General features: G+C 46.2%; 1 protein-coding gene across 1 annotated transcript in view; it reads left to right on the forward strand.

Annotated features, from left to right (window-relative positions):
• LAS1L (LAS1 like ribosome biogenesis factor) overlaps window positions 1–25802 on the forward strand; it is a 329858-nt gene that overhangs the window by 139885 nt on the left and 164171 nt on the right. The window contains exon 8 of the mRNA XM_069210455.1: window positions 19463–19548. Within this exon, the coding sequence (XP_069066556.1) occupies window positions 19463–19548 (86 nt within the window). The remainder of the gene's footprint in view (window positions 1–19462; window positions 19549–25802) is intronic.

The raw sequence follows: 25802 nt of genomic DNA on the forward strand, positions 1-25802 counted from the left end.
GGCATTGGGCAATTCACAACCAAATTCGCCTAATTGCACAGTTTATACCAGGGATACAAAATCAACTCGCAAACAATCTCTCTCGAGATCACCAACAGGTCCACGAATGGGAAATTCACCCCCAAATACTGAACACTTATTTCAAACTCTGGGGAACACCTCAGATAGACTTGTTTGCGACAAGGGAGAACGCAAAATGCCAAAACTTCGCATCCAGATACCCACACAAACAATCCCAAGGCAATGCCCTATGGATGAACTGGTCAGGGATATTTGCTTACGCTTTTCCTCCTCTCCCTCTCCTTCCTTACCTGGTAAACAAACTCAGTCAAAGCAAACTCAAACTCATATTGATAGCACCAACTTGGGCAAGGCAACCCTGGTACACAACGCTGCTAGACCTATCAGTGGTACCCTGCATCAAATTGCCCAACAGGCCAGATCTGTTGACACAGCACAACCAAAAGATCAGACACCCAGATCCAGCATCGCTGAATCTAGCAATCTGGCTCCTGAAATCCTAGAATTCGGGCACTTACAACTTACCCAAGAATGTATGGAAGTCATAAAACAAGCAAGAAGGCCATCCACCAGGCACTGCTATGCAAGTAAATGGAAGAGGTTTGTTTGCTACTGCCATATTAATCAAATACAACCATTACACACAACTCCAGAACATGTAGTGGGTTACTTGCTTCACTTACAAAAATCTAACCTAGCTTTCTCTTCCATTAAGATTCACCTTGCAGCAATATCTGCATACCTGCAGACTACCTATTCAACTTCCCTATATAAAATACCAGTCATTAAAGCATTCATGGAGGGCCTTAGGAGAATTATACCACCAAGAACACTACCTGTTCCTTCATGGAACCTAAATGTTGTCCTAACTAGACTTATGGGTCCACCTTTTGAACCCATGCACTCCTGCGACATACAGTTCCTAACCTGGAAGGTGGCATTTCTCATCGCCATTACTTCCCTGAGAAGAGTAAGCGAGATTCAGGCGTTTACTATACAAGAACCTTTTATACAACTACACAAAAATAAAGTCGTCCTAAGGACCAATCCTAAATTTTTGCCAAAGGTTATTTCACCGTTCCATCTAAATCAAACAGTGGAACTTCCGGTGTTCTTTCCACAGCCAGATACCGTAGCTGAAAGGGCACTACATACATTAGATGTCAAAAGAGCATTAATGTATTACATTGACAGAACAAAGAACATCAGAAAGACTAAACAACTCTTTATTGCATTTCAAAAACCTCATGCAGGAAACCCAATTTCAAAACAAGGTATAGCCAGATGGATAGTTAAATGCATCCAAATCTGCTACCTTAAAGCTAAACGACAGCTGCCCATTACACCAAGGGCACACTCAACCAGAAAGAAAGGTGCTACCATGGCCTTTCTAGGAAACATCCCAATGCAAGAAATATGTAAGGCAGCCACATGGTCTACGCCTCACACATTCACCAAGCACTACTGTGTAGACGTGTTATCCGCACAACAAGCCACAGTAGGTCAAGCTGTATTAAGGACATTATTTCAGACTACTTCCACTCCTACAGGCTGATCCACCGCTTTTGGGGAAATAACTGCTTACTAGTCTATTGCAGAACATGCGTATCTACAGCGACAGATGCCATCGAACTGAAAATGTCACTTACCCAGTGTACATCTGTTCGTGGCATCAGTCGCAGTAGATTCGCATGTGCCCACCCGCCTCCCCGGGAGCCTGTAGCAGTTTGGAAGTTACCTTCAATTATTTATATATGTATCATCTCAACCTTAAATAAGTGCATACTTAGTCACTCCATTGCATGGGCACTATTACTACAATTCAACTCCTACCTCACCCTCTGCGGGGAAAAACAATCGAGGATGGAGTCGACGCCCATGCGCAATGGAGACAAAAGGAGGAGTCACTCGGTCCCGTGACTCAAAAGACTTCTTCGAAGAAAAACAACTTGTAACACTCCGGCCCAACACCAGATGGCGAGCTATTGCAGAACATGCGAATCTACTGCGACTGATGCCACGAACAGATGTACACTGGGTAAGTGACATTTTCATTATGCTTCTAAAAGTTGGAATACTTTTTAAGAATCTAAAACTAGTTCTAGGTTCTAATTCAAACTTTCACAAACTTTTAAACTCTAAAAGAAATGCTAAACAGGATCTAACACAAGGCCCTAGCAGGTCTTTTAAGAATTTAGAAAAATAGCTCAAATTGCAAAAATCTATTTCTAATGACAATTTTGGGAATTTGTCGTGTGATCAGGTATTGGCTGAGTAGTCCAGCAAATGCAAAGTCTTGTACCCCACCGCTGATCCACCAATGTAGGAAGTTGGCTCTGTATGCACTATTTCAAAGTAAGGAATAGTATGCACAGAGTCCAAGGGTTCCCCTTAGAGGTAAGATAGTGGCAAAAAGAGATAATACTAATGCTCTATTTTGTGGTAGTGTGGTTGAGCAGTAGGCCTATCAAAGGAGTAGTGTTAAGCATTTGTTGTACATACACACAGGCAATAAATGAGGAACACACACTCAGAGACAAATCCAGCCAATAGGTTTTGTTATAGAAAAATATATTTTCTTAGTTTATTTTAAGAACCACAGGTTCAAATTCTACATGTAATATCTCATTTGAAAGGTATTGCAGGTAAGTACTTTAGGAACTTTGAATAATCACAGTAGCATATATACTTTGTACATAAAACACAATAAGCTGTTTTAAAAGTGGACACTTAGTGCAATTTTCACAGTTCCTGGGGGAGGTAAAGTAATGTTAGTTTTTGCAGGTAAGTAAACCACCTACGGGGTTAAGATTGGGGTCCAAGGTAGCCCACCGATGGGGGTTCAGAGCAACCCCAAAGTCACCACACCAGCAGCTCAGGGCCGGTCAGGTGCAGAGTTCAAAGTGGTGCCCAAAACGCATAGGCTTCAATGGAGAGAAGGGGGTTCCCCGGTTCCAGTCTGCCAGCAGGTAAGTACCCGCGTCTTCGGAGGGCAGACCAGGGGGGTTTTGTAGGGCACCGGGGGGGGACACAAGCTCACACAAAAAGTACACCCTCAGCAGCACTGGGGCGGCCGGGTGCAGTGTGCAAACAAGCGTTGGGTTCGCAATGTAAATCAATGGGAGACCAAGGGGTCTCTTCAGCGGTGCAGGCAGGCAAGGGGGGGGCTCCTCGGGGTAGCCACCACCTGGGCAAGGGAGAGGGCCGTCGGGATTTTAGAGTCAGGCAGTCGCGGTCAGGGGGAGCCTCGGGATTCCCTCTACAGGCGTCGCTGTGGGGGCTCAGGGGGGACAACTTTGGTTACTCAGAGTCGCCGGAGGGTCCTCCCTGAGGTGTTGTTTCTCCACCAGTTGAGTCGGGGTCGCCGGGTGCAGTGTTGCAAGTCTCACGCTTCTTGCGGGGATTGCAGGGGTCTTTAAATCTGCTCCTCTGAAACAGTTGCAGTCTTTTTGGAACAGGTCCGCTGTCCTCAGGAGTTTCTTGTTCCTCTTGAAGCAGGGCAGTCCTCTGAGGATTCAGAGGTCACTGGTCCTGGAGAAAGCGTCGCTGGAGCAGGTTTCTTTAGAAGGCAGGAGACAGGCCGGTAGGACTGGGGCCAAAGCAGTTGGTGTCTTCTTTCTTCTTCTGCAGGGGTTTTCAGCTCAGCAGTCTTCTTCTTCGGTAAGTTGCAGGAATCTCAATTCTTAGGTTCAGGGGAGCCCTTAAATACTAAATTTAAGGGCATGTTTAGGTCTGGGGGGTTAGTAGCCAATGGCTACTAGCCCTGAGGGTGGGTACACCCTCTTTGTGCCTCCTCCCAAGGGGAGGGGGTCACATTCCTATCCCTATTGGGGGAATCCTCCATCTGCAAGATGGAGGATTTCTAAAAGTTAGAGTCACTTCAGCTCAGGACACATTAGGGGCTGTCCTGACTGCCAGTGACTCCTCCTTGTTATTCTCATTATCTCCTCCGGCCTTGCTGCCAAAAGTGGGGCCGTGGCCGGAGGGGGCGGGCAACTCCACTAGCTGGAGTGCCCTGCGGTGCTGGAACAAAGGGGGTAAGCCTTTGAGGCTCACCGCCAGGTGTTACAGCTCCTGCCTGGGGGAGGTGATAGCATCTCCACCCAGTGCAGGCTTTGTTACAGGCCACAGAGTGACAAAGGCACTCTCCCCATGTGGCCAGCAACATGTCTCGAGTGTGGCAGGCTGCTAGAACCAGTCAGCCTACACGGGTAGTTGGATTAGGTTTCAGGGGGCACCTCTAAGGTGCCCTCTGGGGTGTATTTTACAATAAAATGTACACTGGAATCAGTGTGCATTTATTGTGCTGAGAAGTTTGATACCAAACTTCCCAGTTTTCAGTGTAGCCATTATGGTGCTGTGGAGTCCGTGTTTGACAGACTCCCAGACCATATACTCTTATGGCTACCCTGCACTTACAATGTCTAAGGTTTGGCTTAGACACTGTAGGGGCACAGTGCTCATGCTCTGGTGCCCTCACCTATGGTATAGTGCACCCTGCCTTAGGGCTGTAAGGCCTACTAGAGGGATGACTTATCTATACTGCATAGGCAGTGTGAGGTTGGCATGGCACCCTGAGGGGAGTGCCATGTCGACTTACTCGTTTTGTTCTCACCAGCACACACAAGCTGGCAAGCAGTGTGTCTGTGCTGAGTGAGGGGTCCCTAGGGTGGCATAAGATATGCTGCAGCCCTTAGAGACCTTCCCTGGCATCAGGGCCCTTGGTACCAGTTACAAGGGACTTACCAGGATGCCAGGGTGTGCCAATTGTGGAATCAAAAGTACAGGTTAGGGAAAGAACACTGGTGCTGGGGCCTGGTTAGCAGGCCTCAGCACACTTTCAGTTCAAAACATAGCATCAGCAAAGGCAAAAAGTCAGGGGGTAACCATGCCAAGGAGGCATTTCCTTACACCATACCAAGGGGCAGGCACACAGTACGAATCCTATTTTTATCTTGAGGTCCTGTATGGGTAAACACTGTGTCAAGCTGATTTGTTTTTGAGCGATATCCTCCAGCCTGGTGGGAACCTTACCCGTATTTGCATCAACAGTGACCAGACTAATTGCAGTCACAGTTAACTGTGACTGGACAGCTTCAACAGCCCTGGCTAGGACAGTTGTTGTTGTTTGCATAACAGACTGAGTAAGATGGCTATGTAGCCGAACCAACCCTGTCTATAGGGTAAGGAGTTCACCAACATTAAAAGGTGCTAAATTTGGGTATGGTGTATAGCTGGCTAAGATGGGCCAAGTCGCCCCATTGTTACTGAGCGCGACTAACTCTTTAGTTTTACAGTGCATGTGGAAGGTCACCTGGCACCACTGTTCCTCAGAGACATACCACCTAGCGCACCTGCAGCATAGGCTGGAGCCACTGTGGCATCCAGTACTCTTCTGGTGGTTCCTTCTTTGGCACCCATGATTATCAAGTCCTGCCCCTCCTGAAGTACCCCCCCCCCCCCCCATAGTCGAAAGATGTACTGATGTGGTCCAGATGGGGTGTAATGTCATGCAGAGGAGGCCAAGTACAGGGAAGACATTCAGGCTGGGCCTCTGCCCAAAAGGAAGTACTGACAGACAAAGAAGAAAGTTTTTAGAAAAGACTGAATACATATACCTAACATTATTCCCACAATGATGATGGCAGCATTGAGGCATCCATCTTCTTCCCTCCTGCGGAATCAGTTACTGTGAATTATTTGGCACTTCAAAATGTTAGCAGTCTGGATTTGGAAATGGCTTGCTCTTCGGGACCAGCCCCCTCTAAAGTGGTTTCTTTCACAGCAGTTGTGAAGAAGGCGATGGATGTACTACAGTTGTCCCTCCGCACTTTGAGGCCACATTGAGCATCCACATCCAGATCTTGCAGGCTGCGTCTGTGACTTCTGAGCCCCTTTTCTTATTCAACAGATCCATAATGGAGCCCATCAAAGTGTCATGTAATAGGCCAGTGTCCACCCTGCTGTTCAAGAGACTTATTGCCCGCTGATATAGACCAGTCCTGGGAGTTCCTGATCTACTCTCTTCCCATTCTTGACCGAAACGTTTGGTTGTCAAAGTCTCTTCATGCTCCAAGGAGAAGCTATCAACATTTTGCTCAGCACTTCCAGACAGAATCTAAGAAACTGGGAGCCATGGAGGAAAAGCAATCTTTGCTGAAATGTCTGAGGCCAATTAACACCACATGCCTGCTAGCCAGGTGCACCCATGAACTCTGTGAGAAGGCGGTGCCCATCTGCATGACCACCCGAAGGATAATTTTGCTGAGGTGGTCATGATGTCTCCAGACAGATACTCTGGGCAGGTCTAGACATTGTGGATTCGGTTGCCAGAGCCATGTGTTCTTTCATTCGCTTAAGGAGGCATACCTGGCTATGATGCATAGAGTTCTCAAGCGATGTTCAAGCTAGGCTGATGGACATGCCATTTTATGGTTATTGCCTATTTTTAGAAGCAAATTCTGTCCTGGAACGATTTAAAACTGGGAAAGTGACTGCCTGATTTTTTAGACTAGTTTCTCCAGCCCGAGATTTCCACAGACAATATAAGATGTTTTGAGGTTTACTCTAAAGGGCTGCACTTTTGTCAGTCACCAGCCCTCCTAAAAGCCCTACCAATATCTTAGGCAGTACAGAGGTTGGGGCATGTCCAAATGCTGACTAGCCCAGCAATCCTTTTCATCCTCCGCCTCTGCACCGCCTCTCCTGCACAACCTAGAAAGCTTTGTAAGTTCCCCCTTATAGGAACATATACAGTCTGTTGGAGGAAGTCTGGCATCCTTTCTTCAGGCCTAGATGGCAATTATGGTGGCCCAGTTGGTCCTACAAATTACTGAAAGGGGTTATGCCATTACTTTCCAGTAGAGACCTCATCACATTCCTTCACCTCAGTCCCTCCATTCGAGGAACCATACTCATTTTCCAAGAGGAGGTGGCAGTACTTCTCCAGAAAAGGACGGTGCATTGGTCCTAGAGAAGTAGATTGAGCTGGGATGCTACGCACTATACTTCCTGGTTTCCAAGAAGAACCGTGGTCTGCATCTGATCTTGGACCTCCAAGTCTTAAACCTTTACCATGCAAAAGATAAAATTCAAGATAGTCTTTGCTCAAGACTGGATGGTGTGTAGTTGCATACTACCAGTCACCGCTTATCCAGTCATAGAGGAGGAAATTACGGTTCATGGTAAGCTCCACGCCACATTTTTTGGGGACTACCGTTTGGATGAACATCGGTACACAGTTGAGGTGGTAGTTGTGGCACATCTGCATAAGATGGAGATCTCAGTGTTTCCACAGCTAGGCGATTGGCTGCTTAAGGCGGGCTCTCCAGGGCTCTTGGCAGACAATCTAAAACCCACATCATCTCTTATGTCCTACTTGGGCCTTTCCATCGTCTACCCCGCAGACAATCTAAAAACCATATCATCTCTTATGTTCTACTTAGGCCTTTCCATTGTCTACCGAGGTTGTAACTAAAGGTCTTCCTGCTCCTTCTGTTCATACGGGCAGTACTGGGCACAAAGTCCCAAAGAGCTTTCTCTCCTCCCCAGAGGATCAGGAGTATTCAAGATATGATTCTGATGTTTCAAGAAGGAGTTTTTCCTGACAGTTCTTAGTCTGCTGTCTTCCTGCATTCCACAGGTCAGTCCTTCACGCTGGCACATGAGAACTCTCTAGTGATGTCTTCGTCTGCAGTGATCCCAATATGAGGGCGATCATTAGGATTCATCAGGATTCCCCTGAACACTGGGACGGATCTTATTTGGTGATCGATAGAGGAGAACCTGACAGAAGGGAAGTTGTTTTGCCATCACTAACAGTGGCCACAGTAGTGCCAGACACTTCCACCTTAGGGTGGGGGACAATCTGGAGATCAGGGTCCTTTTGTCTGAGGACAATTTGCTAGGCTTTCCCACTGACCCCTTGAAGCCAATTGGTCCAAACCTTGACAAACATGCCTGTGATGTGTTATGTAAACAAGCAGGGAATCATGGGATAATTTCTTGTGTGCGGGAAATCGATGAGAGACTGTACCTGGATTAATGTGAATGTCATCTGGCTAGTTGCCAACTATCTGGCAAGTTCTCTCAGCAGCCTGAGTGGATGTAATCTTGCCAACCTTGAGTGACGTATCCTTCCACAGGTGGTTCAGAACATCTTTGCTATGTGGGGATCTCCTCAGGTGGACTTTATCTCCACTCATGAAAATGTACATTGCCTATAGCTCTGTGCCCTACAGTCTCAGTTGCATGGAGCCTCGGATAATGGATTGCGGTTGACATGGAATATTCTGCTTCACTAAGCATGTTCCAGCACCTCTTGATTCCTCTGGTGTTGAAGAAAATGTGCCAGGACCAGGCCACAATGGGTGTGGTATGCAGACCTCCCGAGATTCTCCCTACATCCCCCTCTCTAGCTTCCTCTCAGAGCGGACCTGCTCTGGCTTTCGGAGGGGCATTCTAAACCATAACTTCCAGAGGTGCAGCCTTCAAACCTGGAGAATGAGCAGGGGCATCTGAGTTCCTTTCAGCTACTGTCACAGGTGGGTGGCGCTATTCTGTGATCTTGTGCCCACTCTGAAATCGGTTTACACACGATGGTGAAAACGTTTGTTGCTTGGCGTGTGTATCACCTGAAGGTATGCCATTCTGATGTTTTACGCTTTGTAATTTCATTTCATCAACAAGGTTTTGAAGTGGGCAGAATTAAAGGTTATGTTGCAGCCTTTATCAGCATTCATGTGTCTTCCAGCACAACCTCTTGTTCTTGTCCACTACAGTATTGAGATTTCTGAAAAGGCGAATATACATCTTTCCTCATTTTCCTTTTGTTATGACCTAATGGAACATTCATTTGGTTCTGACATTTTTGATTGGAGTTCCATTCAAACGCTTACCCAGATGCCAGCTGCAGCTTTTGACCTTCAAAACTGTATTTTTGGTGTACTTCACAGTGATTTATTAGTGAGCTGCCGGAACTGTGCATCCGTCCGCCTCTTACCTGTTATTTCCTACACATGCTGGTTTTCAGGACTACAGTGGCTTTCTTACCAAAAGTTTTAACCCCATTTCACATGAGGTATTCTTTTACACTTCCCACGTTTTCCCACTCCATCCTAACAAATAGGAGAAGAGGTCAGATCAGCTGGGCAGTGAGCATTTATATCAACAATACGAAGGAGTTTAAGTCGGAAGATCAACTGTTGGATATATGGGCCACAAGAAGGGCCAGGTGGCCCAGAGGGGACTTTATCGTGGTGGATTGTCCACTACATTAAGATTTGTTTCACCCTTGCCAGAAGGAGACCCCTGAATGAATTTGGGCTCAATATACCAGTGGGAAAACATCAAGCTCTGCACTGGCCCGGGAAGTACCACTGGCGGAGATTTGGTTATGCGTTGACATGGGCTTCCTTTCACACATTACTAAGTAGTATTGCTTGGTTTTGGAGGTGAGAAGGGATGGCCATATAACTTGTTCTGTGCAGCAGGATTTTCTAATCTGACCTCTCCTTGAGACCCATCACCTGGCAGGGGGCACTGCTTTGGTATCTATTCAAAAGATGAAAACTTTCCTTGTAGCCATACCCATCAGAATAAAAGTAACTTCCCTTCATTAGGAATCTTTCTGGTGCATATCTGATCTACCTGCAGATTCCTCATTGATACTTGTCACATCCTTATTCTGGAGGATGGTCATAGGCTTCTGAGAATTAATAAGGTAGAGTTCAGTAGTGTTGCGCTGTAGGTGGGCAATGACTAAAGCCCTCTCAGCCCAATAGCCAATCTCCCGCCTCCCCCATCTCTTGTTCTTCCACAGACTTCTGAGCTGGATGAGCCTCCATTTGTGTGTGTTTTTTTTTTTCTTTCACAGCTGCGGGTGATCCCTTTCATGCACCCGCTGTGCCTATTTGTTTCCCTTTCATGGAAAAGAAGGAGCAGAGACGCAAGTTATTTTTGTGTCTGAGGTCACAGGTGTGAAAGCAGCAGAAGGGACAATAGCTGCTATTATCAGATCCTGCCCCGTCCACAAATATGCACAAGAAAACCCTGAAGCACCCATTCTGCAAATCAGCTTAAGGCACACAATAACCTTAAATCACAAGGCATACAAGAGACAGGGGGAATGCCTTTCCGGAAAGATTTTTACTTCCTAAATAAAGGGTTATGGAACTAGCTGTGCATGGCATCACAAAATATAAATCTTATTAGTAGGTTTTTTTCTTAGTGCTACAAGATTGCTGATAATGTGCACTGCTCCAGAAGTCTAAAAGGAACATGGACTTCTCAATTATTTTTAAGTTAAAAATGCTTTATCATTCCACATTAATCATTGTCAAAGCTATGAAACGGTAAATAAATGCAGGCATAGTGCGTTTTTCAGGGATATAAAACCTGCAGGACATGGTTGTGAGGAGCCATGTCAGTCTTTCATCCTCCTGCTCGTGATAAAATGTGTATCACTACGGAACATTTAACCCCTGGGTGCCCAGGACGTAACGGTAAAGTCTTGGGCAGCGGGTGCCCAGGATGTAACCGTTACGTCCAGACAGGGGCCCACGGGGGAAGCACTAGCGCTCCCCCTGGGTGCCTGGCACCCCTCTCCCCTGGGCACTTCCCCTTCCACCCTCGCCCCTCTGACCCCCCCCGTGTCATCTGATGACATCAGCGCGCAATTGTGTGCTGACCTCATCAGAGGCTGCCCTGCGGATCGGAGGAGAAAAGCAAAACATTTCTTCTCCGATCACGTGGAGGGGCGAGAGAGGCATGAAAGGAGAGGAAAGGCCTTTCCTCTCCTTTCATGTCTCTCTCAGCATTTCTGCTGCTCGATCGCAATGCGATCGGGCAGCAGAAATGCCAATAGACACCAGGGATTTTTTTTGTTTGTTTATGGCATAAGGGGAGCGGTCCCTTGGGCAAGGGCCGCTCCCCAGGGGGGGGGGGGGGGGGGGGGCAATTTATTTTTAGGCCATTTCTATTATAATTAGGCCGATCTGGGGTAGACACCAGGGATCATTTTTATTTCTTTTTTTTTTTGTTATTTTTTTGTTTTATGTATGTGGGTAGAGACCCCTTAGGCAAGGGTCGCTCCCTTGGGGGCAAATTTACTTTTAGGCCATTTCTGCCCCCCTTGTTGCCAGATCGGCCTATGTTTATTAGGCCAATCTGCAACTGGAGGGGCAGAAACCACTAAGGCACCAGGGATTGGTGTGTGTGTATGTGTGTGTTTTGGGGGGCAGCCCCTTGGGCAAGGGTCACTCCACATCGGGGGGGGCACATTAATGCACCCCCTCCCCCTCCCAGGGGGCAGATCGGCCTATTTTTGGAAGGCCAAGCCCACCAGGGAAGATTTTCCAAAATAAGAGGGTGGGGGTATGGTCATATCCCCACCCCAAATAAATGGGGCCAAAGTTGTTCTGCCTACCGGTGGGCAGATGTGGCAATTACCCCGGATCCACTCCCCGGGGTGGGGGTAAGGGGGGGCAGAAAGCATACTGGATGCCAGGGAATTTAAAAAATATATAAAATAGTGGAGTGGTGGCTACCAGCCATTATGGACCTGGTTATGCCCCCACCTCACCTGAAGGGGGTAACAGTCTTTCAGCTCTCCCCCGCACACTAAAACATCTTATCCCCCGGCAAGCAAGAGGACATTTGATTATTTTGGGTGAGAGCTTGGCTAACTCTCCAAATCGTCCCACTTGGAATGGTGAGGGCTGCACACAGATACACATAAGTTATCGGAGCTATGTAGTAAATGATGACAAATTTTTTCATCTAGTTAGTGAGGAGTACCTGTGTAATTGACTCATATTTGTGTTGAGCTAGGGTGCCTTTCACCCATGGTTTGAGCATGTGGAGGGCTTGAGTGGTATAAGTCTGTTGAATCCTTGAGACTTGCTTCACATCTGGTATGCAATTGGGGTGGCAAGGATGCAACAAGAAGAGGTTGAGATTGTTCCAATGTCTGTTGAAGGTCTTTTTGCTATTTCCTGTTGCAATAGTGGGAATGCTGGTCTGGTTAATGCTGAAGGACAACAGGTATTGGTGGTCACTCCATATGACAGGGAGAGTCACAGTTGCGGGGGTGAGACATGGTATGTCGCATAGGAGAAAACATGGAAGAGGTTAAGAGCCTCTTTGTTTCTGTGAAGGAATTCATTAGAGTGAGGTTTGGTAGGTCACATTACATATTAGGTTGTTGTGGGTTGCAGACATGTCTAAGGAGGCGTCTGTGAATGCTGATTTGTTTGGTGGATGGCCGTATATCAGCAGGAATGAGCAAGGGAAGGAGAATGTATATGAGGAGCAGATGAGAAGATATTTGCATTCAGCTGTAGTAATCCCTTGGCAACCATACAGTAGTGCACCTAGATTAAAGAAGCACTTTTATGCCAAATTAATTGCAGAAGGCACTATGTTAATTCTGGTCAAAAGGAGGAAATCTTACAGAACTTGGCATGGTAATAGCTTTGAAATGCTGTGCCGATCACATTTTTCAGGTACTCACTGAATGTGATTGTTCTTTCAGTGCACAAACAATACACAAGTCATGGATACTTTGAAAGTGTTTTCCTCAAATGCCTGGGGCGTTTGTTGTCTTTATGTCTAAGTGGGCCAAGAAGATCATATGTTCGTGTAAAGTTTGGTGAAATTTGATGCAATTTTCAAACATTTCTGCTTCAAACCTGTATCAGTGGAATTTTTGGTGAGTGTGGTAGACGTTAAATGGAGAGGAAACCTGCTCCTACGAGCGCTAATGGATATGGGTATCAGTTCTGTGTTGAAGTGAGATCACACACTTTTGACATCCCACAGTGACCTCTTGTCTCTTGCCTAGTTACTCAATTACATCTTGTTAGCTACCAAGCTAAAGGAGTGTAAAATATAGAAAATAAAACTGGGCTTTTAGAGTTCTGTTTACTTTCTGATCTTGCCACTACCATCCTGAACTCTGCGAGATGGCAAGAGTCCTGCGAGAGGTTGCAAATAGCAAGCCAGCGAGCGGTAGCAGCTGCTGCCGTTGCTTACCTCAAACCGATTTCCATGACTGATGTGGAGTCACAAGTTTGTGTCCTTAAGGTACATTATTACTGCAAATTGTTCCAAACATGGGTTGCATCCCAGTCTCCATGAGCACCTAAGCATTCCAAAACCAAGAATATTTGGCAGGAGTTGGACCATGATCTGTCACAGAATACAGATTCAACATTCTGTGCCTCATTGAGCTGGGACATGAGGCATCCTCACCCTCCAGACAGCAAGAGTTGTCTCCCACGCCTGCACCTTCTTGTACAAATAATCTAGGATTTGTGTGCTGGTTAATGCAGTTGGAACATTAGACATTTAACATTTGCCATAAACTATAACTTAACTTCCCACCTCGTACCAGGTCTCCTAGCCCAGTGTGGATTAAAAAAGGATATTTACCATTCGCTGAGTACAACTTATTTGAGGCAGAACACAAAACCGCTGTAATGATATTGAAGCTTGTTATGGTGGGAACACTTGCGCATTGCCCCCGAACAGTGGTGGCAGCCCACAGAATTAATTTTCGTTTGGCTGTGGCGACTATTCAGTGTTAGCTCATCCCCGCGGGTTGAGTATAGTTGGGCTGCCCATACTTAGCTGTCCTCATATCTACCTTAAGTTGCTTTAAGCCAATAAGAGGGAGAGCCCTGGGATGGTGCTATATGGATCCAGGGTCACATCTGCATTCAGTGTCAAAAAGGAGGTGGCGTTACCTATTGGTGCAAGTGAAAGTTGGCCACATTTTCAGTGTCCCAGTTTGGGATATTTAAAAATGTGAGGAATCTGCAGGTTAATAGAGCACTCATCAGAAACATAGTTACAGAAGGTAAGTAACTTTTTCTTCCCTCCTACTTTCATTGCCATTATCACAGGCAAACCCGTAATTGTATTTGTTGTACATTATTGGTGCTTAATATACATTTTAACCCCCTCCCCCAAAGTTGTTTAAGACTGTAATCTTCAATTGCTTCCCCTTTTGAAACCCTTTGACTGATCCATTATGTACACTTTAGTGCAGTGGTGTTGTGAGTAGAATATGGCTTTTGTAGTTAACACATCTCTCTCTAGCATGCAGTACCTCATATGTATGCCCAGTGTTCACTAATTGTATAGTCCCCAAAACCTTGTTACTTACAGATCATGTCACAGGCTCTTCTGTAATGGATGTGTTTAACATTACCAGTTGACTTCCTGATATTGCTCATACTCATACAGTTAAGCCCTCAGGTATTAAATAATGGGTCCAATCTTTTTATAGAGGGATGGGAGTACACCAGAAGGCTTCCTCTCCAACGAGATGGTGGCTTTGTCATAAAACAAATACGCTGTTCTAACTGGAGCATATTCTATTGGTGTAAATTAGTGAGGCTAACGCCAGCATATATGGGACGCCTCAGAGAAGTGGCTGTACACCAGAATGAATACAATGCTGGTTGTAAAGTGAGGGAAATCTTTAACCAGTGGCTAATCCTTCCTAGGGATGGTTCAAACACCCACTGTTTGACGTCCTTGGTTGCCTAATGCTTGCCAACACTCCTGAATCCGCCTGATGAGTGGTTGCTCAGCACATCCTGAGGAGTGGGGTGATTCACTCCTTTAATATTTATAGTGCTTCCCACATGTGTTTCCTAATGTCGTTTTCTCAGTGTTTCCTAGTCGGTTGATGTTACATTAACTCCTGACTAACCATTCTAATTGTGTAGATCTAGTAGGCTTTTTGCCATGCCTTTGATTTCATTAAGGTGGAGGTGGTGTTATTCAAAGACATTGTATTTTTTAAGCCAAGAAGTTTCTCTCGCACCTTACCGAGGAAAGATGAGCATTCTCAGGTGATCACACAGTGGGAAACCCCTCTGAGACTATTGTGGCACATGTTGCCTGAGTTCTCATCCTTCAGTGTCTGGCACTGAGGGTCTTGACATCCTTTCTCCTCACTCCTCATCCTTGGAATTCTGAAACGGCTGTGACTAGCATCCATTAAGCTCCATCCTGCAAGAGTGGGCCAGCACCACAAGGTGATGCATAGAACGTAGTGCTAGCTTCTGGCATCGCACAATTCACGTGCTATGCAACATCCTTGGATAAATCCACTTGATAAGCATCCCCACTGGAGCAGAGCTGAGTCAGGGCAATGCAAAGAAAGCCCTCATTCACACTCAGTAACCAGTTTGAGCTTCCCCGGATATTTTCATTATACTGTGTAAAAATGCTCCACTGGCTGCAGGTGTCATCTCCTTTTTAGGTCTAAGACTAACAGTGGCCTTAAAGGCCATTCACTGTTTACTATTGGTTGGCCTCATTGTCATTCTCATTTGTTTGTTTCTTGTTTTTATGGATTGTATGGGCTTTATTTCTACGTTATAAGTTTGTCCCTCTCTTGTACCCTTACACTGCTCATTTTTTGTTGCTATTTTTTTAAGCTTTCTCCAAGAGTTCATGTGTCTTCCAGCGGTCTCCCTCTCTTGCGTGTGTCACCGCCCACCCCCAAAACAAAAGTGCACTCAGGGTGCACGCACTCACAAAATAACATTGGTGTCCTCAGTGTTATTTTTTTTTTTTTTAATTCTTTAGCCATGCTGCACACACCATCCTGATGCCATACCTATTGGTTTCGCCAGTGCCTGTTCTCAAATCATCATGTGAAAATCTCTGAAAACTGCTTGTTTGGCAAGTTTTATCACAGAAAGGCTTCATTTTATTTCGCTTTGTGCAGTTATCTTGCATTAACCTTTCATCTTTTGCTGTTTAGTGGGCTTTTTCTAAACCACACCGCTTTTGTGTTAGTTGGCAAGTTTAAGGCCTCTTTCACCAAGTTGGTCACCTATCCTCGACTCCCATCTTTTAAGCTGTGTGTGCAGTGTGACTGCAAGAGGACCGTGACAGATTTTGACTCGAGGTCAATGTGAGGCCTGTATTTTTTTGTGAGTAGAAATTGTAGGTGTTTGACACCTAGGATCGATGCGCACCATATAAGGAAACTACTGTCCTATTTTCACTCTGCACATATGCCTACTGACCTTCTTTTGACCTATTGACCTTCTTTTCGCTTGGAAGTATTTGTTTAAATCACCTTTTCTTGCAATGTTTCCTCTCAGGGCACAACACTCTAAATTTTGTTTCTCACAATGAGGCATTTGGCATTGACCGGTAACTTTTGCTTCGTTTACACTCAAAGCTGTAGGTTTGCGTTGTATAGATAATCCAGATCAAACTTAAATTGTCGCCAGAGCCGAGAGGTCTGCTCATGTAAACTGGACATTGGAGATTAACAGGATGCATTGGTCTTTAGACCTTAGCACCACAGGCAGTGGGAAGATTTTAAAGGCAGAAGCTGAATTTGATTAACCTACGAAGAAAGCCCTGGCCATCTTGTCCATCCTATGAACTAGGGGCTTCCAGTCTGCTGGGAGTGGTGACCTGGCCTGTTTTACTCTATCTGGTCAGACAAACGACCAATCACTTTACAAATGTAGAGTAGCAGACCTAGATTATTTGGCCCAAGCTTCAAGCACACTTATTTGTGGAGAGCATTGACCTGATCAGTGCAACCTTTTAAAGGATGTACCAGGTGCAGTTTCAAGCATTACCAGCTTCAAATACTGGTTACGGCAGAAACTAGCAGGAGGCTAAAAGTAAAATAGAAATGTGTCCATTTAAATACACTCTCATCTGGAATTAGAAGCTTTTCACTACTTCTAGGACATTATCATTATTACAGCTTTCAAAATTAAGAGTAAATACCGCCAGGGCCGGCTTTTGAGCGGTGCAACCGCACCAGGTGCTGACCTCTGGGGGGGGGGGGGGGGGGGGGGGGGGGAGACTTCCGAAACTTGCGATGCCTCCTGTGATTAATGTTCCTGCTAGAGATAGAGATGGGAGTTTTGCCTAGTGGCAGCTTTGACTCAACATAAAGTAGCATAGAGGGTTAATATGCCTGCTGCAGAAAACAGAACTATGGGGCATATTTAAGAAAAGCAGCGCCACTTTTCTTGCATCCCTTAGCGCCCCCTAACGCCACCATGTGTGCGTCATATTTAAAATACGGCTCACCATGGCGGTAGTTAGGGGACTAGCGTCAGAATTCTTTACGCTAGTCCGGTGCTTTGCAGGATTATGACGCTAATCTTGCAAGGCACCCAGAGGCCCTTTTAATGCCGGAAAAAAATGACGCAAAGAAATCTGTCAGATTTCTTGTGACATGTTTTTTTTGGCCCCCCTAATGAGGGAATGCCACCGTTGCATACATTATGGCTGGTGCAGGCATAATGTAGCGCAAAGGGATACAAAGTGGCGCAATGCATGCATTGCGCCACTTTATAAATATGGCACAGCGTTTTTGGCCCTCTAACGCCACAATAGAATTTAAAAAGTGCTGCTAATGTGGTGTTAGAATGGCACTAGGGGCTCTTAAATATGCCCCTATATTTTATGTGGCCAGCTGAGTGGACTAGTAAAGCCAACCTTCACAAGTGCTTTAAAAGGGGAGCGATGGAGAGATGAGGGGCACATTTGAGAGGTTGTAGTGAGTGAAACCGAGGAGGTCATGGGGTGGGGGTCGCCACAATAAACTGTCACACAAGACGCCACCAGTCCTAAAGCCGGCCCTGAACACCGCCAACCCTCACTGCGGAAGCTTATCTGAAGCTCAGGTGCTCCTCTGCTTAAATTGAAGAAACCAGAGAAAATGGACCGAATCTGTGAGGCTAAGACCGGTTGTGATTACATAGTGGTGCCCAACCCCGAGTTACTGGTTGGCAAGTGAAACCAGGCCTGGCGGGATTAGTGCCGGCCGCGGTGGCCGCCAGTCACCTCTTATACCCAGGCATGTTCCACTCCCAGGAGTTCACTATCGTTCATACCTGCTGTGGCGACCGTAGCGGTGTACCAAACAGCCTACATCCTGGACAGCAAAACTCTTTAGAGGAAACACCACTCCCTTTTCAGAGTACTCGGGGCTGTCAGGGAGCAGAGTTGCAAAACCTCCAAGTACATAAAACTTTATTTGCTCTCCAACTAATCCAGTCTTCCCAGTAGCTCGCCTCCATAGTTTAATAGGACAATCCCACGTTTCACAGGACAACCCCGCGTGACCAGGGATTTCTGTGAATCTCTGGTCCTTTCGAAGAGACTAATTGTCTCCATGTTTTGTATTCTTTATTTATGTGATCGCATTGTGCAGTTTCATTTTGTGATGACGGTTATTTAACCCATACATGGCAACAGACCCGATTAAGGTGGAAATTCGATTTTTTTAAAGCAAAAAATGCCTTCCTGACTAGAATTACCTCGGCACCAAAATAGGTCAGTGGGGAAAATAAATTCCCCCGATTTTTATTTCAAAATTTCCCACTTGCCAGTTGTGAAATGTTGGCTCGCATCTTAACCTCTGCGGATTTTTGTATTTATTATAACATCATTTGGCCAATATTTTCTTTTTAATTCCAGTCTTCCTTTGTACAGTTTAGTTGCTTTAGTTCACTCAAAGGTTTTCTGGTGACTCACAGTGGTAGCACAAGTAGGGAATCTCCGAATACCATAAGAAAACAGACAGGGAAACCGGCCACACCCAATGGCATGCAGCTCTTGTGCTGTCGTGTAAAGTTCGTCTCCAGCCTGCAGGGATTCCCTCGGACATTGTTTTCTGGTGTCTGTAATGACGGGTTACAAGAGATGTTACCTTTTCAAATGTTAGGTATGCCTGCCTCCACCCTACAGGGAAAAGATAAGGGCGCAGTTTAAAAGCCCCAGACACCCGTGTAGGTCTTTGTGTTACACTTAGAAATAGTTCGCCTTAGGCCCACTTGCTGTGTGTAGGTGTTTGTCAAAGATGAGCTGATGCAGAATGTCACTTTTTCTTTAGCTAAAACTTTTTTTATACCAAAATATGTAATCACTTTATTCAAGACCGTTTATCAATTGCATGTACCTTTCTGTGTGTTACCACCGAAATTCAGGCTTACCTTTTTCAAAGTAATCCGCAAGACTGTAGAGATGTCTGTTTTGCAAGTGTTATTTGGCAATTTCAGTGAAGTTGGCAGCATCTGGATTGGAAAACTCCAGTGATTATGGCAGTACCTATATTTTTGGGATTTTTACTTTTTCATATCTTAAATTTATGACGGGGATCAAATTCTGAGCCTTTCATCTTGTGCGGCCTACTCTGTGACAACATTCGAGTAGCGTTGCAGACCTGTATCGAACAGTCGCGCGCAGTGCGACCAGTGGGCATGAGTGTGTTTAGTATCAGTCTGTCGCACGCCAGGTACCCGAGGTTCATTGTCTGCACCTTGTGTTGCTGAATATTTAGCATCATCATTGTTATGTGATTACTGCTGGATATGTTTTCTGTTTGGTGCTCCTGTGTCCCATCATGTAATTCACTATTGACCTCATTCCCATCTTCTTCCAGCGAGGTCGTAGCAGAGCTTCTCCTTGAAGACGGCTTTCTGATCCCAAAGCCAGACCAGCTGAAGACTTTGCACATTGAATGTGACGGTTGGTACTTACAGGCTTGTTTCACAACCACACAGTGCTTGATACCTTGTGAAACATATGTGTCTTGTGTCTGTGCACTAATTAGAGCTGTGTATAGTCGAGAGGGCATTTAAACAGAAACCAAAATCCTCCTTTGTTGCTGAGCACCAGTTTAACCAGTGCAGATCTGAAAGCACATCCCGCCACATGTGTGACTGAAGCATGCATTTCTGCATTCTGCTTTTGTAAACCTGCATTTTAGTTTTCATAGGTTCTGCAGTTTTTTAAGCGCATGCAAATATTTGGCGGCTTGGCTATGTTCACAGTTCAGGTCAGCCGAGAAGTATTAAAAGGAGGCTTTCAAGGAAGCCAACTCTTTGAATAACTGCAGCCAAACCGATTTGTGACATTTTTGTCCAACTTAAACAGTTCAATTCCAATCCTTGGGAAAAGCCCTAGTTGTCCGCATGCCTCTCTGCAACAACCCCCGGAGACCGACTTATCTATCAACTCCCGAACATCAGGTTCTCAGGCTGTCTTTGGGGCCATGCACCCTTTGTCCTTGACAATTTTTTCTCAAAAAATGCCCTCACAGAGATGGAACAGACACCATCCCAATACTGTGCTGTGCCAAATATCTGTAGTTCGATTGCTACAAGGTTTGTAACCTCTGTTTCTCCCCCAACAATGACGACATATCAGGCCTGTCTCACCTTCTACACAACAAAGAACCTCTGGTTGTGATTCGAGATAAGGTGGACCCATCAGAAAATGCCGCGGCGAGCTTTCAGAGACACCCCCCTCGACATCGAAGAAGGTGAGGACAGGATGCTGGCCATTTTGTCATCACGCCCCATCATCCCGTTTTAAGGCTTCAGTCCAGCAGGAAAAAGAACAATAGGTTGTCCTTACCTCAACAACCTCCAGTCCTCTAATGAAGATCTTTGCGAGGGTTGTATGGGTAACACTGACACATACACCAAGTGTCCCAGGAGAGCTTATATTGAGGCAGGTCAACACCAGAGGGGGTCTTCTATCAAACCCTCTGACCACTTTACCGCCTTGGGGGGCCTCTGCTTCCTTTGGGCTGTGGTTGGCACTGACTGAAGGCTTTGGAGCTGACGTCATTCCTGGCTCCTGCCATCAACATTGTTCAGCCATTGAGCCCGAAGAACCTCCATAAACCTTGGGGACCTTCAAAGGCACTTTCGATGCTGGCAACGAGGCCAATCTCGATCCCAAGGTCTCTGTTAACTACAAAGCCTCGATCAGCACCAAAGACACCAGTGGCACCAAAGACACCATTGGCACCAAGGATTACATCCATGGCTGGTGCCAACCCTTATGTGGCACCATTTGAGCCAATACCCACTGATGACTCATGGGACAACTATGATGTTAATCCATCGGAGGATCCAGACTGGAATCATTGTCCTGTAGCACATCTTCCCCAGACAGCACCATGGCCTACCGCAAGGTGATCCAACAGGCAGCCATCTTTCACAAAGTGGACCTGCATGCCCTTTGCCAGGTAGATGCTTTCCTTGTGGAGAATCAGACACAATTGAAGTCGAATAGAGCTGTACAGTTCTCATCTATGATAAAACAGCCCCCGACCCATGTAAGGATCCTGTCAAGGGCAGGGTGGTAATACAGAGTGGGTAGTAAAGAAATACAAGCCTTCTGTAAATGATCCGGCCTACATCAGGGGTCATGTCCCACTATATTTCCTTGATGTACATACTGCATGTAAGAGTACTTCTGCTCAGGCCACGGGTATCGCACTCTTGCCTAATAAGGGCAGAAAAAGTCTGGACCCTGCCAGGAGGAGGGTGGCGGTGGGAGCCACTAGCCATTGGAGGATAGCCCACTATGACAGAGCTCAGTGGAAAGATATATAAGAGTTAGTCAAGCAGCCCCCACGAGTTTAAAAAAGATGAGGAGATGGTCAGAAAGGGTAAGACTGTCTCTAACACCACCACCCACTGCTCTTGTGGCACTGTGGGTACCACATCCTGTGGGGCGTTGATACCGGTATCCTCTTCAGATGACATGCGTGGCTCCTTATCTTATGTTTTAAGCCCGAGGTCCAGCAACATTAACCTGCCCTTCGATGGGAAACATATGTTCATGTTCAGACTGCAGGTTTAAGAAAAAAAAGCAAATCAAAAAGGACACCAGCACTCTAAAGGCAATGGGTGCCCTTCAAACCACTCTACCTATGGTCTCATTTCAGAGACAGTAATACAGGGTAGGCTCAAAAGCCACTTCCCCTGACCCTGGTCCATCATATTAGAAGCAGGAGCAGGCATACCATCAGCATTCTACATGAGGGTACACTCAGCTTCCTAAAGGCGCTGCAATAATAGGGGCAAATGAGGGTCTGGTGAAGGGGCATTCACCTCGAAAAATTGACTAGCCTTCTACCGTGCCCACCTCCGTCATTCACCAAAAACCTGTTGGAAGGAGACTGCCCAATTTCTTTCCACGCTAGCAGGAAATTACATCAGCTAGGTGGGTATTGGCTGTAGTTTGCCACAGCTACTGCCTAGATCTTCCCCACCCCCCAAGCATCCCATCCCGTAACCACACCCTAAACAGCAACCATCCCACCCTTCAACAGGGGTAAGTAGAAGTGCTCCTCCAAAGAGGTGCGATAGAGCCAGTGCCCCCCATCCCAACGGAGGCAGGTCAGGTTTACTTTCTTTACTTCCTCATTCTCAGGAAGGAAGACTCCCTCAGGTCCCTGAATCTCTACATCATCGCTAAACACTTCCACATGGTAACGCTGCAGGATGATGATACCCCCTGCTTCAAAAGGGCAATTGCATGATTGCATTAGACCTCAAGGACGCCTCCTTCTACATCCCCACCAATCCTGCCCACCACCACTACCTTCCTTTCGTGGTACGTGGCCAACATTACCACTTTCGAGGTCACAACTGCTCCAGTGGTCATCACAAAGTGCCTAGAAGTGTAGTAGCCTGCAGCCTGTGGAGAAGGGGCATCCATATTTTCCCATACCTCGACTATTGGCTGATCAAGAGCGCGAGCAAGCACCAGTGCTTACCAGATAGCCAAGTTACCATCTTGCCCCTTCACAGCTTTGGGTGCACCATAAATGCTACCGAATTCCATCTTCAACCTCTTCAAGTCCAAACCTTTCTAGGGGCGGCACTTAAAACAGTTACAGGCAAAGCCAATCTCAGTTCTTAGAGGGTGCTGGCCTTCCCGCCGCTCTTGGCTCTTTTTCAGACGAATAGTCAGCTTTCAGTCAGAACGTTTATACATCTTTTGGGCGTGATGGCTTTCTACTTGATCATAGTACCTCACCACCGGGTCCACTATAGGAATGCTTTTCGGCTCAGTGGCTGGACACAGAGGATCAATGAGAAGATCTAGTGCTGGTAAATGCCAGCACCCTTCGCTCTGTGCAGTGGTGGAGATGTGACAGTCTGTGCAGGGCAGCCCCTTCCTAGACCCCATTCCTCAAGTCACCATCACCACAGACGCTTCTCAAGCTGGCTGAGGGCCATATCTTCATCACGTGACCAGAGAAGCTGTGAGGGCTCCTCATCACCAGGGTCACCACATCAGTTAGCTTAAACTCCTTGCCATACATCTTGTGCTGAAAGCCTTCCTTCTCCCCTCATTCATAGCAAGGTAGTACTAATCAAAACATGCAAACTGATAGCTGTGCACCACCTCCAAAAACAGGACACTACTGTCTCGCCCTGACACTACAGCCACAAAAGGCATGGCATTGGGTGCTCTGCCACCACATTCACCTCACTGCAGAGCTACTTCAGGGAGTGGACAACAGCCTGGCAACCTTCTCAGCAGGACACATCAACAAGTCCACGAGTGGGAACCCTACCAGCAAGTCCTGCTCCATTACATTCAGTGCTGGGGCTTGCCACAAATAGACCTTTTCGCCACCCCCGAAAATGCAAAGCCAAAACTTAGGATCCAGGTACCTGCGCCCACAGTCCATGGACTGTGCACTGTGGATGACCTGGTCAGGTACCTTTGCTTATGCTTTTCCACCTCTCTCACTCCTTCCATTCAGAGTCTGGAAGATGTGGCAAACTGCTTAGACTTTCTTCCTTATACTTCCCAACTTGGCCTGACAGGCCTGGTCCTCGGCACTTCTCAAGATATTTATCAGCTCCCACGAGAAACTCCTGAACAAGCCAACCTTCCTACTAGGAGTTTAGGCCAAATTAGACATCCAAACCGCAAAGAGCTCAATCTAGCGGTTTGGCCCCTGAGGTCCAAGAGTTTGGTTAACTTCTTCCACAAGAATGCATGAACATCTTGTGGGAGTCCAGTAAGCCTACTACACAAGCGTGCTATGCAGCAAAGTGTAAGACTTTGCCCATTATTGGACCCCAAACACCTAGATCCTATAAAATCTATGGTCTGTGATATCTGTTGCTTCACCTGCAAAACCCAGGTCTTGCCCACACTGCCATATGGCTCCATTTAGCAGCCAGAACCTCTTCCATGCAGAACAGGGAACGCTCCTCCCTTTTCCGCATACTAGTAGTTAAAGACTTCTTGGAGGGCCTCAAATGAATCATCCCTCCTAGAGTTCCCCTGCACCGCCTTGAACCTTAATATAATTCTTATCAGACTCATGACACCCCTTTTTGAGACTTTGTACTCTTACCTTCTCCAGTACCTTTCGAGCTGAAAGCCTTCACACTACAAGAAGCCTTCATTCAGGTTTATAAAGTCAGAAGACTAACCCAATGCTCCTTCCTGTTGTGGTTTCCCTTTTCCACCGCAGTCAAACCATAGATCTCAGTCTTTTTCCCTCAGTTAGACTCAGTTGCAGGAAGAACCCTTCACATGGTAGACAGATTCTCATGTACTACATTGAAAGCTCTTTCGCAAAGGTGACTAGTTGCTCATGGCGTTTGCTGTACCCCACAAGAGCCAGCCCATCACCAAAGCAGGCAGTGCCAGATGGGTAGTCAAATGCTTTCAGACTTGCAATCATAAAGCTAAAAGAACCCTCCCTGCTACCCCAGGGCAGGCTGTACGCTCAAGAAGGAAGCAACAGTGGAAGCAATATTCCATCAGCTGACTTATACAATGCAGCTACTTGATCAACCCCACACACCTTCACTAAATGTATTGTGTGGATATCCTGGCCATATAATGGGCAATAAGTGACCAAACGGTCCACACTAGCCACTTCTTGTAGAAGGGTACTACTTTATAATGTATGTTCAGCATGTGAATATACAGTAGCAAATGCTACGAATGGAAAAAGTGTTACCTTGTAAGCATCTGTTCATAGTGTGTATTACTGTAGATTCACAGACACCCACCCTCATCCACGGACTTGTGAGGCTCTGATCACCGATCTCATCCTTTACTAAATGACTTTCTTTATCAATGCACTTGTTCACCCTGCATGCCTTACCCAACAATCTGTAGTACTCTCACTAACACTGGGTCAGTTCCCATGCACGTTGCCAACTGAGGAATGAGTCACAGTGCATATTTTGATTCCGAAAAGTTTCTTTAAAGAAGAACAACGTGCAAACTTCCGACACTATATGTCATGAGTATTCAGAGCATGTGAATCTACAGCACTGTGATCCACAAACAGATGCTTACAGGATTAGTAACATTTTAAACCGAAAGTGGAGCACTTCAGTATATTGGGTGTAAAAAGATTGTTGACAGATTGGTTGATATTTGCCCGAGGCAAGTTCACTCCATACTGAATGTATGGGTGTTAGCCATGACTTTGGGCTCAGGTCCATGTAGGCAGTGCTTTGACATGACTATAGCTGTGTGCAGTACACCCCTAAAGTGTTTATGGACTAAACTAAGCCTTATGTCTGTCTGCTCAGGCCTCTTAACCTAGCTTAATTTGAAAGTGATTGGTCGCATGAACCCAAGCTACTGAAGTTAAAGGGGATTAAAAGTCCTGTTTCTTTCTCAAACTAATAGATTTGACTGGACTATTAATTTGTTGTGTTCCGTTTCTGTGTTGGCACTTGCGTTTTGTTCCCCGGCACCACCTTCCAAAGGTAGCCCATAACTGCTCTCACACACTGTTGGCAGAGAGTCATGGTCTAAAGAAGAGGTGTTCTTGACATGTGAGGGGACTATTAGTTGGTGCTTCGTTTCAGATGTTCCAGGACAGCTGGCAATACTTGTTCCAGCGATTGCCCAGTGCCCCTGACCTGTTAGGGCCCAGAGAACTGGCCTCCCAGGTTTAAAACGTTTACAGGCAGAGGCCTGCTCCTATTGCC

The sequence above is a fragment of the Pleurodeles waltl genome, chromosome 2_1 (genome assembly GCF_031143425.1).
Source record: "Pleurodeles waltl isolate 20211129_DDA chromosome 2_1, aPleWal1.hap1.20221129, whole genome shotgun sequence".
In the NCBI taxonomy this organism is placed as follows: domain Eukaryota; kingdom Metazoa; phylum Chordata; class Amphibia; order Caudata; family Salamandridae; genus Pleurodeles; species Pleurodeles waltl.